We start from the raw sequence: 14,671 nt of genomic DNA on the forward strand, positions 1-14,671 counted from the left end.
GCACTTGTGGAATTCCAATCCTAAAGGTTGTGAGAAAAATGAAGGAATGAACTATGAAGAGCCTGTCAGGGTTACACAGATTTCAAATGCACTGATAGCTTCATACTGATTCAAACTGATTTAACATAAAACTATTATTTTTTTAATTTTTAGGTTCATGTTTATGCAAAGATTGTGTACATAATCTATGTTTATCTTTCACTATGGAAAAAAAACTGATTAAAACTAATGTAGGCATTAAGTGCCTCAAGGTATTGTTGGGAATCTTTACTGTGATTTTTTGGGTAAGTTGAGGCTAGACAAAATTTTGTTTTTAAAATTGGCTTTTTATAATACAAAATAAAATTAATTTTTTTTGTTAAATTGATATGTTTTTGGCTTTGTTCAACATCTTCAAAAACTTTGAATCAAAATTTTTTTTTTTTTAACAATTTAAGTAAAAACCCTTTCATAGCATAAATTTTGAGGTTACGTTAATATGATGGAAAAATACACATTCTTACCTTGCGAGTAAACGCTGTACATTGTGTTTTTAACCAAGATCAATGTTCTTTTTTATATAAATTAAAGATCATTGAACATCAAATGTCTTTTCTAATTGTCAAGAATAGATCTGATTTCCATATTTTATATATGATATATGTCATTCAATGTTATTGCAAAATAATGCTTGGCAAAAATTATCTTGTAGGCAGCATTCTTAATCTCTGAAAGCTTTTTAGGCAGCTAGTACTAGGATAGAATATTATACATACTAGAATACCAGAAACAGTTACTCATCCGTGATTTTAGCTGCTCTCTTATCTCTCAGCTAACTGGAGCAGCCCTACTTGGTGGAGGAATCTACAGCAAAATTAAACTTGGAAGTTATGATCTTCTAACAACGATGAATATCGGAAAGGCACCTTACATCTTAATCGGAGTTGGTGCTGTCATACTTGTTGTCGGAATGTTTGGTTGTTGTTCCATCGGAAAAGAAAACACATGCATGTTGCGCACAGTAAGATCGTGTTTTATCCCAAGATTACATGTTAATTAAAAAATCTGATATTTGTAGCCTTGTGTAACTTCAGGCCTTAAAACTCGTGTTTTTTTCCGGCAGCCATCGTGGCCTACCTAGAGCTCCTTCTCGGCGGCCAAATCTGCGTGCTTGGAGGCCAAAATACAATAATGATAGCACAAGTAAATAGTATTAAACTTGCAACAATGTTAAAATGATCACTTAGCGTTGATAAAGTCTGGGCGACGTCCTGCAATAGAATCGTTGTACCACGCATTAAATGCTTTATCGGGATTGTAATCCGGTATTGCGGGACCATCTAACGACCCTAAATTGTTTTAACTGCTCGCAGCTCAGTAAATTGTTTCAACTGCATACCGCCTTTCATAAAACCTGACCATTTATTCCGTTATGATGTCAACATTGAGGGTGTGAAGTCACTAACCCACAGCGTTCTCAACTATGAAGACACGTGTTTTCCCCTCGGATGTCAACTAACCTAGTTCTCCTTTTTAACAACGATTCAATGTCCGACAACATTGAATCGATATAAAAACGACAATATTGCCAGCCGATGTAAATTAGCACTTCGGATTAACACTTCGTTAAAATAAACATCGGGAATTGCAAACAAGACTTACAGCGCTGGTGATCGCAGCTGGATATATTCAATACAACAGTAGTGACTATGATGCGCTGACCTAATTCTGCGTCACTCTTTGATACTACATATTTTCGACATTTAATCCACGATCATTCTATTGCGAAATTAAATAATTGGCTAGAAGAAACCGGCGGCTAAACTTGGCCGACGGAGGAGGTAGCACCGGCGGTCATTCACACTACTTAGCGGCCATGGCCGCGATGGCCGCCGGCTGCTTTAAGGCTTGAACTTCCTTTTTAAATCTAACAAGTTTAGAAAAGTGGTTTATAAAATGAAGTATAAGTAACCCAAAATAATGCTACATCTATTTGTTTAGTACGCTGTTACCCTTGGAGTGTTGTTTCTGGCAGAAATCGCTTTAGCAATCTTGGTGGTCGTATACCGTGGCAAGGTAGGTTATCAACTTGCATAGTCACACAAAATAATTGCAGGATTGCAGATACAGGTGCAGATTTTGCTTCGTTTCTTTGATTTGTTTGATGAAATATAAATTTAGAGCTACTACATTCATATAAACATTTTTATATGGTACTACTTTATACTCATAGCTACAAGGCAAGGAGTGCTGGTATATGTTCGTGTAGAGTTCAACATTTCGTTGACAAAACCTCAAAAATGTGTCTTTGGTGCAATATCTTGATTTTGAGACTTTTCTTTACCCCATTACTGACTTCGGTCAAAAGTCAGTTAAGGTTTTAAGAGCTAGCACAACAACGTTTCTTTTTTTCACATCTCAGATCGTCACAAGTTTTAATGATGGAATGATGAATGCAATGAAGCGGTACCAGAAAGATGAACAGTACAAGGAAGCAGTAGACAATGTACAAAAGACGGTAACTTTTTATTCTATTTACTGTGAATTAAAATGATGTACAGGACCTATCGCCCTATCAGTTGCAACAAAATACAAAAATGATGGTAAGATGAAGATTTTTTTTGGAAATGTTTTAAAAGTGAGATTACAAAACCAACTTTCGAGTTTGAATAACGAAATGCATTTTATTTCACGTAGACTTCACTAGCTTGTAACATCACAGCCCTACATCAATAGTAGGCTACATCATTACTAGAGCTCTTGAAACATGTTGCAGTTGTATATTATACTTGTACAGTACCGGTACGGAATGGCCCGTTTCGGTGAGTCCGATTCGGTGAGTCCGATCCCTTAATTGGGGATTTTTTCAATTTTTTTTTTTAAATTATCAGGTACCGTAGCCTAATTATCATTGCCGTTTTAGGGTTAGGGGTTAGAGATTAGGAACTCACCGAATCGGATTCACCGAATTGGACTCACCGAATAGTAGCAGACCCGTACCGGTACGCCTCTTAAATGTGCAAATTTTAGCTACTTTACTTTTACATTGTTATGAGGCTACATCAGTACATCGCTTCATAATTCTTATTTGATAAAATCGCAATTATTTCTACAAGTCATCAAAAGGCGTGTTTTCTGGCATCGTATAGTTACTTTAATGATTAGCAGCCAGCGAGTTTTAATCTTCAAACGCATTTTGCGTTATTCGGATTGCCCCAGCATTGCAATCATGGTGAGGCGGCTGAAATAACAACTCTTAGCCGGATCTGCTTCTTCAAGCCATACAAGATGTTAAAACACCGTCTTGCTCAGACCTAGCTCGAAAAGAAAAAGGGTGACTCTTATATCGCCTCTTCACTGGTGTTGAATGTTGATCTCTTCAAACACAACATGCTGCGCTGGAGTTTTTGTGTGACTCATCAGCCTTTGGTGAACTTGCAGGAAATGTAACTTGCTATACTCTAAGGCTGAGGCAACCTGCTGGCTTGTAATAATTAATATGTGTTGTCTGAATTGCTGCTGTATAAGCAAAAAGAAGTTGTAAAGTAGGCAACGTTTAGTTTTTTAAGCACTTTTTTGCTGATAAAACTTTCATCGCAATGTTAATATTAACAATTACCAACTTTTACAATTTGAAAAGGTGTTTTATCCTCCCATTTCACTTCACATAACTTTTCCACTTGACCCCCTAAGAAAAAAATTGAAGTCATTGCAATGTATGCTTTTTGGGGCCCTAGGACACTCTGAACTTTAATTGAAGCCCGACGCTTTTATTAGATGGTCCCTGAGTCATGAACCTATACGTATCTTTCGGGACCCCTGCTCTCATACATGTATCTGCAGTCGGCTACCCCTTTCATGGGTCTTGCTTGGACAGATGTGGCAATTGGTTTTACATTAATTAGCTTTATATCAAATCACCAGGTAGAAAACAGAAGAATTATTTTTAAATAACCCCTCTAATATGGTAGGCTACTTAGATTACTGATGTTTTTTTCCACAATTAGTATTTTTTGACGATGCGGTGCCACAAAGGTGTCATGTTTGTAGTGTTTTTGTGAGCTTTTCAACCTAAAGGCAATATATATTTCAGTGTCTTCTGCACATTTTGCGTAGTTTAAATTGTTTATTGGGCTATAGTTGGATGTATCTATAAGAAAACGCATAAAAATTTTACTTTGGTAGTAAAGCTTCCACTTATGTGATCTGTTAAGAGTTGTAATAGTTCGGTTAGGGCAGTGTGGTTGTACAGCGTTTATTCTTCCTTATAACTTCATGCATCAAATCCCATATGGTCTTGTGAATGCATTAGATGTTTTGAATAGTTTTTTGTCAGCAATCTTCATAGAAATTTAACCTCCGTTTCCTGATTCTATCTCTCTGTTTCCTACAACAGTCCAAATCTAACCACAGGCCCTTCTACAGAGAAAGACGAATATAAACCGTTTCTTTGTCCAACATTGCATTAGAGCTACTGTAAGTCAAACTGCAATGCACTCATAAATAGATTAAGTATGACATTCTTCTTTGTAGATGTTTCCTTGCACTGTACTATGCCCTGCAATACTGTGCGGTCCATTTTCCCATGTGTCCACAGCAAATGTTTCCTTCTATTCTCGTTCTATCACTAAAGTATTGCAGGTGTAATTTTAACTCGGTTCGATCCATTTGAACCTTTGACCTACGGTACAACTTGCATATTCCGATGTTGAAGTTAGGCAAAAGATCTGAGTGTTAGTTATGACGTATGCTGAGTTTGTGTGAAACACACGACTGGATGACAACCATCACGCTATCGCAGACAAACCCAAGCTCTATAAGTTCAGTTTTTATTTCAATTACATTTATAATGGTGATCTAGTCTATGCTTGGGACACACTTGCGTTTAGCCGACTGTGTGGCCCTGGAACGACACTCGAAAAGTCGCCGGTTCGACACCGCTCAAGAGCATGCGGGTGTGTCTTTGGCAAGACACTTGAACATGCCTGAAGGTGGACACGAAGATTGGCTTCCTTGCTTTCCCGTCCATTTAATCTAAATCTTTAACCACCGGGTGTATTGGTGTAAGCCTGGATACGACGACTAGTGTTTTTACTTTTACATCATTACTTCGACGTATATCTCGGTCGTTTTCTTCAAGTTGCGCTTAGACAACTAACATATCACAATCACATGTACATCTGGGTAGAAAGTCCATCCTTTTGTCCTACAAACACTGCACTTTAAATCAAGTTTTCGATTTTTTATGATAAAATTTACTCAACTTTATTTTTAAAAAACGAATTTGCGCTCCTGTTTGCTGTCATGGAGATAGGCAGTTACTCCAATCAAAAAATAAAGAGCCCAAAACGTAGATACTAAACTCATGTTCCGCAAACAAAACTTTCGAAAACTATACTGCCTTCATCTTCAGTGCTATAAATGAAAGCAATCCCTGATGACGTATAATTTTAGATTGAGTTACGGCTGACGTCACAAGGACTAATCAACAAGCTATTATTATTATATTAAGCTTGTTGATTACTTCTTGTGAAAAGGTATATCGCCCATGTGAGGAAGTGCCATAGTACCAGACCGCCTTTTCAGTTAGTTTTTTTCCGCTTTTGATTTAGAAGTACACAAAAATAACAACTGTGCAAAGAACAGCTTAAATATTTTCAAAAAATCAGACTTCGGCTCCTGTTTATGCCAAAAATTTCTGACTTCGGCGGAAACCCGAGACTTTGGCTCCAAAGCTCCTGCCCCTGTACAATGTACATCTTTGATAGACAGTTACATTGTCAATTTTTTGTCCTAACCAGGCTTACAATCGGTGGTTAACGATTTAGATTAAGTGGGCGGGAAGGCAATCTTCGCAACCACCTTCAGGCATGTTTTTAAGTCTCTTGCGAAAGATAGGCCGCATGCTCTTGAACGGTGTCGAACAGGTGTCCTTTCGAGTGCCGTGCCATGGATTTCATGACTATTACAATGTTGCAGCTGAAATGTTGCGGGGTTCACAATTTGACAGATTACTGGACAGCGGCAAATTGGACAGAATATTCTCTTCCCGAAAGTTGCTGCCACAATCCAACGGTTTGTGAGCCTCATGCTAAGGATGGAATTGTGCGCCCACCTACTAAAGCCATTGCTGTTAGAGTGGCTTATGGCATAGTAAGTCAACATGGAAATTAAAACGTACAATTCACTCACAGATGTTTAGCTGTAATTCACGCCATAATTGATTTGTTTACGGCTATATTGTTATTGTTATATGATGTCGCAGCTTTATGCGAGAAATGCAGTAGTTACTGTACTATAGTGTAAACACTTCAACCGAATTTGCAGCACATTCCATTTGTGTGGTGATTGTTTATGTTTATAAAAATATCTTCATATCAAACAACCTTTAAGTTTGCCTGGTCAAGCAGAACATGATTTTTTGTCTGCGATTCCATTTAAAGGTACACACCACTTTAACGTGAGAAGTATTAGCACTGTAATTTGTATAATTGTTATTATAAGGTATCTTATCCCTTCTGCGATATCAGAAGCAACTTGTAGTGGTAAGTAGATCATAAGGTACAGGTTCGAAGTATCATACCCAGACAGATAAATCCGCCCTTTTTACATTGATTCAACGTCTGCAGACTACAATCAATGTAAAAATGACGGTTTTTGCTGTCTGGCACTGCACACCCATGAAACCACTTACTACAACAAAAGTCAATCAATAAATAAGTTTATGAATTGATCACCATTCATCAAGATGTGTAGCAAAAGGTACATTTTTTTAGCACATTACAAACATATATTTTACTTTTCATTGAAATTAACTTGAGCGCATTCCCAGGGTTGCCCTTCCAAGGTGCATGAAGGCATGAAGAATCATTTCGGCATTATGATGGGAGTTGTGTTGGGAGTGGCATTCTTGCAAGTAAGTGTTATTTAACTGTGACAATTACAATTTGCACTGCTTTAATTGTGTTATGTTGCCGCCACTCATAGGCAAATCTATTGTTTTTCTTTATAATTTTTTTTCCAAATGTTTAGTAAAATAAGAGCACTAGTTTTTGAAGATCTTGACTTGTAATCTTTTTCTGTTGTTCCATTTTTTTTCCATCTCACACAGTAGCGATTGATAACCAGTGCTTTGTCCAGTATAAGCAATGAATACTGCAAACGATAAAGCGCGCTCTGACAAAACGATGAAATTTGTCACCAATAGATCCGCATAGAATTTCTTTTGCGTTCAGCTGCCCACACCAAGATCCCAACCCGGGTCGCATGATCATGCTCTTTTTATTTAAACTTCCACACAATCAGGTCAGGCTACTCAAGTACTCAACGTCATTGATTTTTGCAGCTGATTGGTATTATCGTGGCCTGTTGTCTGTCTAACACCATCAACACCAACAAGTACGAAGCAGTGTAGAAGTATGTGGAGTTGTAGACTTGTTACGTTAGTTTGACGTATGCTGATCGTCAATTTTTAGAACATATTGCAATGGTCAGAACCTCGAAAGCAACGTTTGACTACGTAGAACATTCTGAAATTGTTGAGAGGAATTAATTTAAAATTATTTGATGAGCACTCTATAATCTGTCAATTCAACGTATTTTTGTTGCTATTCCCTTAACAATCTTATACTTGCTTTTGCTTATACTGTAAAGTAAGGTTTAAAATTTTCTCTTAAAGCTATTGTCGACTGCAATTGCAATTATGGTCACAAATATCTGAAAAGTAACTTTGCTTCTACGAAAATCTGTAATAAAAAACAAAGGTTGGTTCCTGATATTGTGTTGGAGGTTTCCTTGTAAAACGATGATTTTGTGCAAAATGCCCTTGGCTGTTGCTGGGATAGTTTTGTTTCAAAAGCAATTCAATAATGTTTTCTTAGGAAATCAAAAAGTTACCTAGAATTACAATCAAATCTTTAGTTATTGTTACATAGTTTGCACGTTCCCAACCATTGAAACAATGTAAGAAAAGACAACTTTGTTAATTATTGGTATCACTTATACATTTGTTTGATATGAACTAGTCAATTACTTCCTACATTTAATTGCATTGCTTTAATTTACTTCAGTTTTATCATCTTGGGAGCTTATGACATCACTTCTGTGACGAGACTTGTAAAAAGATTTACATCTATATTTATTGCGAATAGATTAACATTACCTTATCGGTAAAGAACATGATTTATGTCCATAACTGTTTATAAATGAAGTGACTTGGGTTCTTCTGGTGACTATAAGCTATTATTTTACCTTCTGATGTTAAGGAAGATACCTAGGTTTTATTACCGACGTTTCGTCAGTCAGCACGACTGACTTTATTCACCTATAGTCGCCAGAAGAACGCACGTCACTTTATTTATCAAATGCCTGGTGAACAGTTTCACTCTGTTTTTCCATAACTTATATTTACTAGAACGATTTAATTGTGATTTTAATGATATAGATATCACTGTTAAATCACGATACAAATACTGTACACTGATGGTGACGATGATATTGTAAACGATCGTGGAGGATGAAATGAGACATGATATGTTTGATTGTGAGTGCATCGTACAGTACCATCTTCTTGTGCTTATCTGCTCTTGCCTTTTACCCAGCATACTGTTTATGGGTCTGCTACTATTCAGTGAGTTCGATTCGGTGAGTCCGATTCGGTGAGTTCCTAACCTCTAACCCCTTACCCCTAACCGTAAAACGGCAATGATAATTAGGCTACGGTACCCAATAATTAAAAAAAAAAAATTTCAAAAAATCACTGAATAGGGATCGGACTCACCGAAACGGGCTCACCGAATCGGACTCACCGAAACCAGCCATTCCGACTGTTTATTGCACATTCTAAAGCGCATAACCCACGTTTACCTGTTTTTTTTATTTACACGTTTCTGTATGTCTTTAATTTATTATCTGGAAAGGTGGCCATTGCTTGTGAAAAGTCTCACTTGTCAATAATTCACAAAACTTTTGATCAAACCTCAGTCATTTAACAGTGTATCTTGTAGTCTGCCTAATACTCAACAGAAACACCAGTGATGTTTTATGCCTGTGGTTCTCAACCGGGGGTCTACGAAGCCATTTCAGGGGGTCCGTGAAAGTTTCCGAGTTTACAGCATGATTGATAAATTTCAAAGTTTAAAAGTTGGTTGGTTGTTCCTTCTTTGTGTATTAGGACTGTACTTCCCAACGAACTGGTGCGATGTCCTTTGAAAGTTTAAAGGTTTGGTTTCTTAACTCAAAAAATATCATATAAATGACTTAATTATTTAATAAGGCTATGTTCAACTTAATTCTTTTAATACAGCAGTCTAATGATCAATGCCTAACTTAGAAATGCAAACGTTAGTGAGCAGTCTATCACCACTCACAGTTTTGCAATGACAAAGATTGTAACGAATTAATATTAATTAGAAATGAAAAAAGGAAGAAATTCTTTGTAATGGTCGCAAAATTCTATTGATTTTTTGATAAAAATTATAGAAAAATACCAAATCAACATATAGATAAGATGACTGATTTTAGATGTTGATGTGTGCCAAAAAAAAGCTCATAACATCACTTCGTCAATGTCATCAATCGTCATAAGTACGTCGCGAGTTCAGCAAATTCTTCTAAGTGTTCATGCAAATTCTTCTAAGATTCCATTATTATAGGAGAAGCGATATACCAAAATCTCAGATAAAAATTTGTTAAGGGTCCGCGACCGCTTCGAAGGTACCAAAAGGGGTCCGCCAAAACAAAAATGTTGAGAACCACTGTTTATGCATATTTAAATAATACAAAACAATGACTGATAACTTCCGTGATCTGGCCATATTGAAATTTAACGCTGTGTTGGTCTTTGCTTGAATATCTTGATTAGGTGGATTATCATCGATGGTTTCACCTGACTCGATTCTATGACTTTGTCATGAAAGTTAAATAAAGGAATGGAGTCATGATTGGAACGCCTGGTCAATCAAATAGAAAATAAGAGGCCCAAAACGTAGATACTAAGCTCATGTTCAGCAAACGTTTGGAAAACTATACTGCTTTCATTTTCTTTCAATGGCGCTGAAGAGTGAAGATGAAGACAGTATAGTTTTCGAAACGTTTGCTTTTGAGTTTAGTATCTACATTTTGGGCTCTTTATTTTTTTAATTAGCTTAAACAGGTCTATGTCTACATTTTGTCGGACATCCGAATTCTGTTGCACATGTTCTAACCCACAAATCAACTATTTTTATGTTGAATCAACGTCTACATTAAAATAGATGATTTGCTGGATGGGGTAGCATGTTATTTACAGTAAAAGAACGTGATACGCTAAATCAATCCGTTTATTGCATTTAAAGCTTTTACCACGTAAGTGTAGATTACTCAGTATTTGCTTTTTTAAGTCGAAGGATATTTTTATTGAGTATTTTCAGAAAAACCTATATTTTTAATGCAAAAGCTCTAAATAAATCAAAATTTACTTTTTGGAGTCACTTGACCAAGCACCCCCGCTTGATCCGCCACTGATCGTTGTGTGTGAATTTACGAATCAGGTCGATTGTATCACGTTGTAATATCGGTGCAAGATTAACTTATTTAGAAAACAAAGAAAATTGTATTTTGTATTGCTTGTCAAGTGCAGTGTTGCTTTTACTGTGACGTAATATTATGTGGAAGATACGTCATAATAAAAGAAACACAGAGGCATGATTGTTGCAGCAGTTAGACCACTCAGAATGGGGTTTACATTTTTAGGTGTACGGTCGTTTGGTCGACAGACATTTGGTCGACAGGACGTTAGGTCGACAGAACGATTCATTTTAGGGTTAGGGTTAAGGTTAGTTAACTAACCCTAAAATGAATCGTTCTGTCCACCTAACGTCCTGTCGACCAAATGACCGGGTACCCTTTTTTAAATGATTATTCTGTTTTGTGAATCACATTCAGTTGCGTTTGCAGATTCCAGCTAGAGAAGGCAAGGGCTGGGGTTGGCAATTTTTCAGTAAGACAAAGAAAGCAATTGTTAGACTGGCAGTTCAATTCAAACAGCTCCTTACAGCTGCTTTTTATTTTGACGATGTTTGCATTTCTTAAATTCCGTTCTTCGTTGCACCTTGCAACACTAGAAGCAATCTTTATAAAACTCACGATACAATCTTGCCGCCAAAAAGAATTCGTTTATGCCTTCAACTTCCTTCGTTAGGCTAATTTGAATTACTCTGATTAGCCAAAATTACATTTTGTCGTTGTTTCCTTTCACCATAAATACTTCACCACATTTAGGTTTCTTTCATTCTGACGACAGCCCAGCTCATGTTTCTTTACTTGAGACTGTTCAATTAATTGCCAGGCAAGTCGGGTCACACTGAAGATTTTAAAAATGCTAGACCTACTGATTGTAGTCTATTCTTTCTTGCATAACGGAGTGAAGATAAGTCAGGTAATTATGTGATGACATGACTATGTATAAATAAAACCATAACATTCTTATTATTGTGACGACAGCTCCTGAAGAGAGTCAGTCGAAAAACTGCAGCTTCGAGCTATGAGCAACCTTCTACTCGCTATTTTCATTTCTTAAATGTATCATCCACTTTGGTCCATTATACCAGACTGTGAAACTGGCATACTGTGACCATCTTACTTTGGTTAGGTGTTCACTTGTTTCAGGTAGGTTCAAAGACACAGTAGCTGTATATTCACTTTACATCGTTCCTTGTGCCAAGTCGATCTGCTATTTCACAAAGCTTCCCAGCGGAAACCTTGCAGCCCATCGGAAGTTTGTGAGTGTTGTCCTAGAACTCTTCGGGATCTGCGAAATGTTTTTTAATTTTCCGGGCATGATATTGTTCATGAGCTGTTATGTTGAATGCTTCCAACGAAAGTAGGTTACAAAGTCGTTACACGTAGATTTCTCCCACCGCTTTTTCTTTATTATCCCGTTAAGCTCACCATCACATTATTACACCACCGGATTAAAACAGGGCTACTAGCTATAACAGGGCTTCCCAAACTGGGGGTCGCGACCCCTTGTGGGGTCGCGTAACGAACTTCAGGGGTCGCAGAGAGTGTGCCAATTTTACTCAAAGTACTGCATATTAATACTTTTGTGCAAGTTATTAACTGTAACCAAACAAGTTGAGAGTAACGCACCCAGTAGGCTACAGGTATTTTCGCAAATTGGTGTGATAAAACGGAATCGAAATTCAAAACCCTTTTATTGCAATGTGAAGTAAGATGGCTTTCAAAAGTTGAAGCTAAAAAGTATTATTAGTGCTATTAGTTAAAATTGAAGTCGTGATTTCTCTAACGAAAAAAAATGCAGACTTTGCCCATCATTTTCGCAATGACATCTGGTTCTTGAAATTAAGCTATTTATCAGATTTTCTTAACTGAACGAACTTCATTTGCCCTTTTAATAGAGAAAACATCTATGTTTTTACATTTGTTTTACATTGAAATTTAAAATTAAAGCGCTCTTCAACACATTAAACGTCTGGAAACAAGAAGTTGAAAATGATTCATTTGAAATGTTCTCATTAACTGAAAAGTTTTTGGTTAACAATGATGTGAAATCAAATGTCATTTAGCCTTTGGTTATTAAACGTTTGTCAAATCTGTTGACAGTTTCAGAAGTATCTTTTTCCAGAATTGGACAATACCAAATTATATTGAATCCAAAACCTATTTGCAACGCAAAAGCAAAGTAGCCTAGCTAACCTACCGAGCACTTCTCTCAGAAAGAAATTACTGATCTATTTTCTGACTTAAAGTTTAAATTTTGTGGAAATTTATAAATTTTATGCAAAAAAACCTTCACGCTTTTTGGCTTAACGTTAGAGCGGAATATCTATCATGACCTGATTCAGCGGTAGGCCTAACCGCACTCGTGTAGTTTGTCTTGACGTATTTGTCTTGAAAATTTCCAGCAGAGGAAACAGACACATGCTGGGTAGGCTACTCGTTGAGAGGATCGTCTCACCAATGGCGCAATTACAAAGATCATACAATATGACTTTTGGCCACGTCTTTTCCACTGTAGACTAGGCCTCCAAAGCCACATCCGACTGGAAATAAAACCAATGCTCGGACACGAGCTGGAGCCTATACGGCGTCAATTTGTGCGAGTCAGCGTTTTTAATGTTGACGAACAGGCACCATCAAAACTAAGCAACATTGAAACCGCCTTGGGACCAACATTAGCCAATTATGCCACTGCTGGACTTGCTTTGTAGCAGAAAACGGTCGCATCCATCACACTCATATCCACCTGAATAAATGTGTTTGGTTCTTTGTTTTGTTTCCAGTAGGCTGCGTGTAAACTGTAAAGTAGCAGTCATTGAGTTGAGTACCGTTAGCTTGTTTTAAGTTTTCATTTGAAAACCTTTCCATCAATATCACAGATGTAGGCTATATTTCGCACTATTTATCATTTTGACCGTGAAGGGTCGCGAAAAGTTGTAGAAAATTAAAAGGGGTCGCGAGCAAAAAAGTTTGGGAAGCCCTGAGCTATAGGCTACTACATAAACTGTCAGAGCTGCAAACCTGATTGATTTTTTTTGGTTGTCACGTCACCAGAATATTCGCTAATTTGAGTTTTTCATCCTACTTGTCTTCTAGCCCAGGATTTCCCAAACTTTTTTGGGCCACGGACCACTATTTGTGAATCTGTTTATTCGCGGACCCCCAATACAAAGATAAAAAGGAATAAAACCGAATTTTGTTTGTTTAAAAACTGACAACATCAATGGGACGGATGGGATTGTTTCTTATTGCATTAGTCATCAATTCTCGGAGTTGTTTGTAAAAGGCAAACTCGTTAGTCAGGGTCCACGGAAAGTCTGGACCTATATTTTGTCTTCATGTTGGTAAGAGCTGAAAATGCTGTCTTACACATGTAGGTCGTGGTAAAAGGCAATAAAATTTTAGTTGCCTTTTGCGACAGCAATGGGTGTTCCTCCACAACACTCAACCAGAAAGATGCAACATGCAATAGCTGTTTGATTGAAACTAAGCATTAAAGTTCGATCAGATGTTAATTCGACTAAGGGAACGTTCAAATATTACGTAACGCTTTTTTTCCGAATTTTTGACCCCCCCCCTCCCCCATGTAACGCCAACGTAACGCTTTTTTCAATCCCCCCCTCCCCCATGTAACGCTTTTTCACTACGAATTCAGCACAAAAAACTACCATTCCGTACTCGAAAGCGTTACGTAACGTTTTGCTTGAACCCCCTCCCCCCCGATGTGACGCTAACGTAACGCTTTGCATAAACCCCTCCCTCCCCCTCGAAGGCGTTACGTAATATTTAAACGTTCCCTAATTCTTCTTCTTCGCGTCCTGACAGATCAGACTTTGTAACAATAAAAGGGTTTAAAATTGAGTCAAAATTCTCATATGTCTCTTTTAAAAAGTACTTCTTAAAATAAAGTGTGCAGAAAACAATTCCAAATGTTGTGTAACGTCAGAGAAAATCAACTCTGTATTAATTAAGGATTTGTTGGTAATGTAGTCACACAGAACAGGAAACATATCCACAATATAGGCTACTATTATTTATCCTTGTTTTCCATATGTTGAGTTTCTTTATGAATGCTGTTATTTTGTTTTGAAGAATACGAGAATTTTTCTTAAACAACTTTTTAACGGCAACGAAGGTGCAACAAGTAAGATTTACGATAGGCCTACTGGATAGCAAAAGCTTTCGAAATCAT

The 14,671-nt window shown here is 37.1% G+C and overlaps 1 protein-coding gene across 1 annotated transcript; it reads left to right on the forward strand.

The window, feature by feature from the left end:
* Window positions 1–203: 203 nt before the first annotated feature.
* LOC145785943 (tetraspanin-7-like) lies at window positions 204–7,880 on the forward strand. The gene is made up of 7 exons (XM_082597637.1): window positions 204–284; window positions 812–1,000; window positions 1,981–2,055; window positions 2,402–2,497; window positions 5,959–6,132; window positions 6,812–6,895; window positions 7,325–7,880. The coding sequence occupies exons 1-7, from the start codon at window positions 204–206 to the stop codon at window positions 7,391–7,393; spliced, it is 768 nt and encodes a 255-aa protein (XP_082453763.1). The 3' UTR covers window positions 7,394–7,880.
* Window positions 7,881–14,671: the final 6,791 nt, after the last annotated feature.

This window comes from Aplidium turbinatum, chromosome 16, assembly GCF_918807975.1.
Source record: "Aplidium turbinatum chromosome 16, kaAplTurb1.1, whole genome shotgun sequence".
In the NCBI taxonomy this organism is placed as follows: Eukaryota; Metazoa; Chordata; class Ascidiacea; order Aplousobranchia; family Polyclinidae; genus Aplidium; species Aplidium turbinatum.

What these genes read in the sequence shown, in the direction of transcription:
- LOC145785943 (XM_082597637.1), top strand. Translation starts at nt 204, where the DNA reads ATGGAAAAAAAACTGATTAAAACTAATGTAGGCATTAAGTGCCTCAAG. An exon ending in TAGACAATGTACAAAAGACG is followed by an intron (nt 2,498 to 5,958) that starts GTAACTTTTTAT and finishes ACAATGTTGCAG; the next exon opens with CTGAAATGTTGCGGGGTTCA. An exon ending in TTAGAGTGGCTTATGGCATA is followed by an intron (nt 6,133 to 6,811) that starts GTAAGTCAACAT and finishes GCGCATTCCCAG; the next exon opens with GGTTGCCCTTCCAAGGTGCA.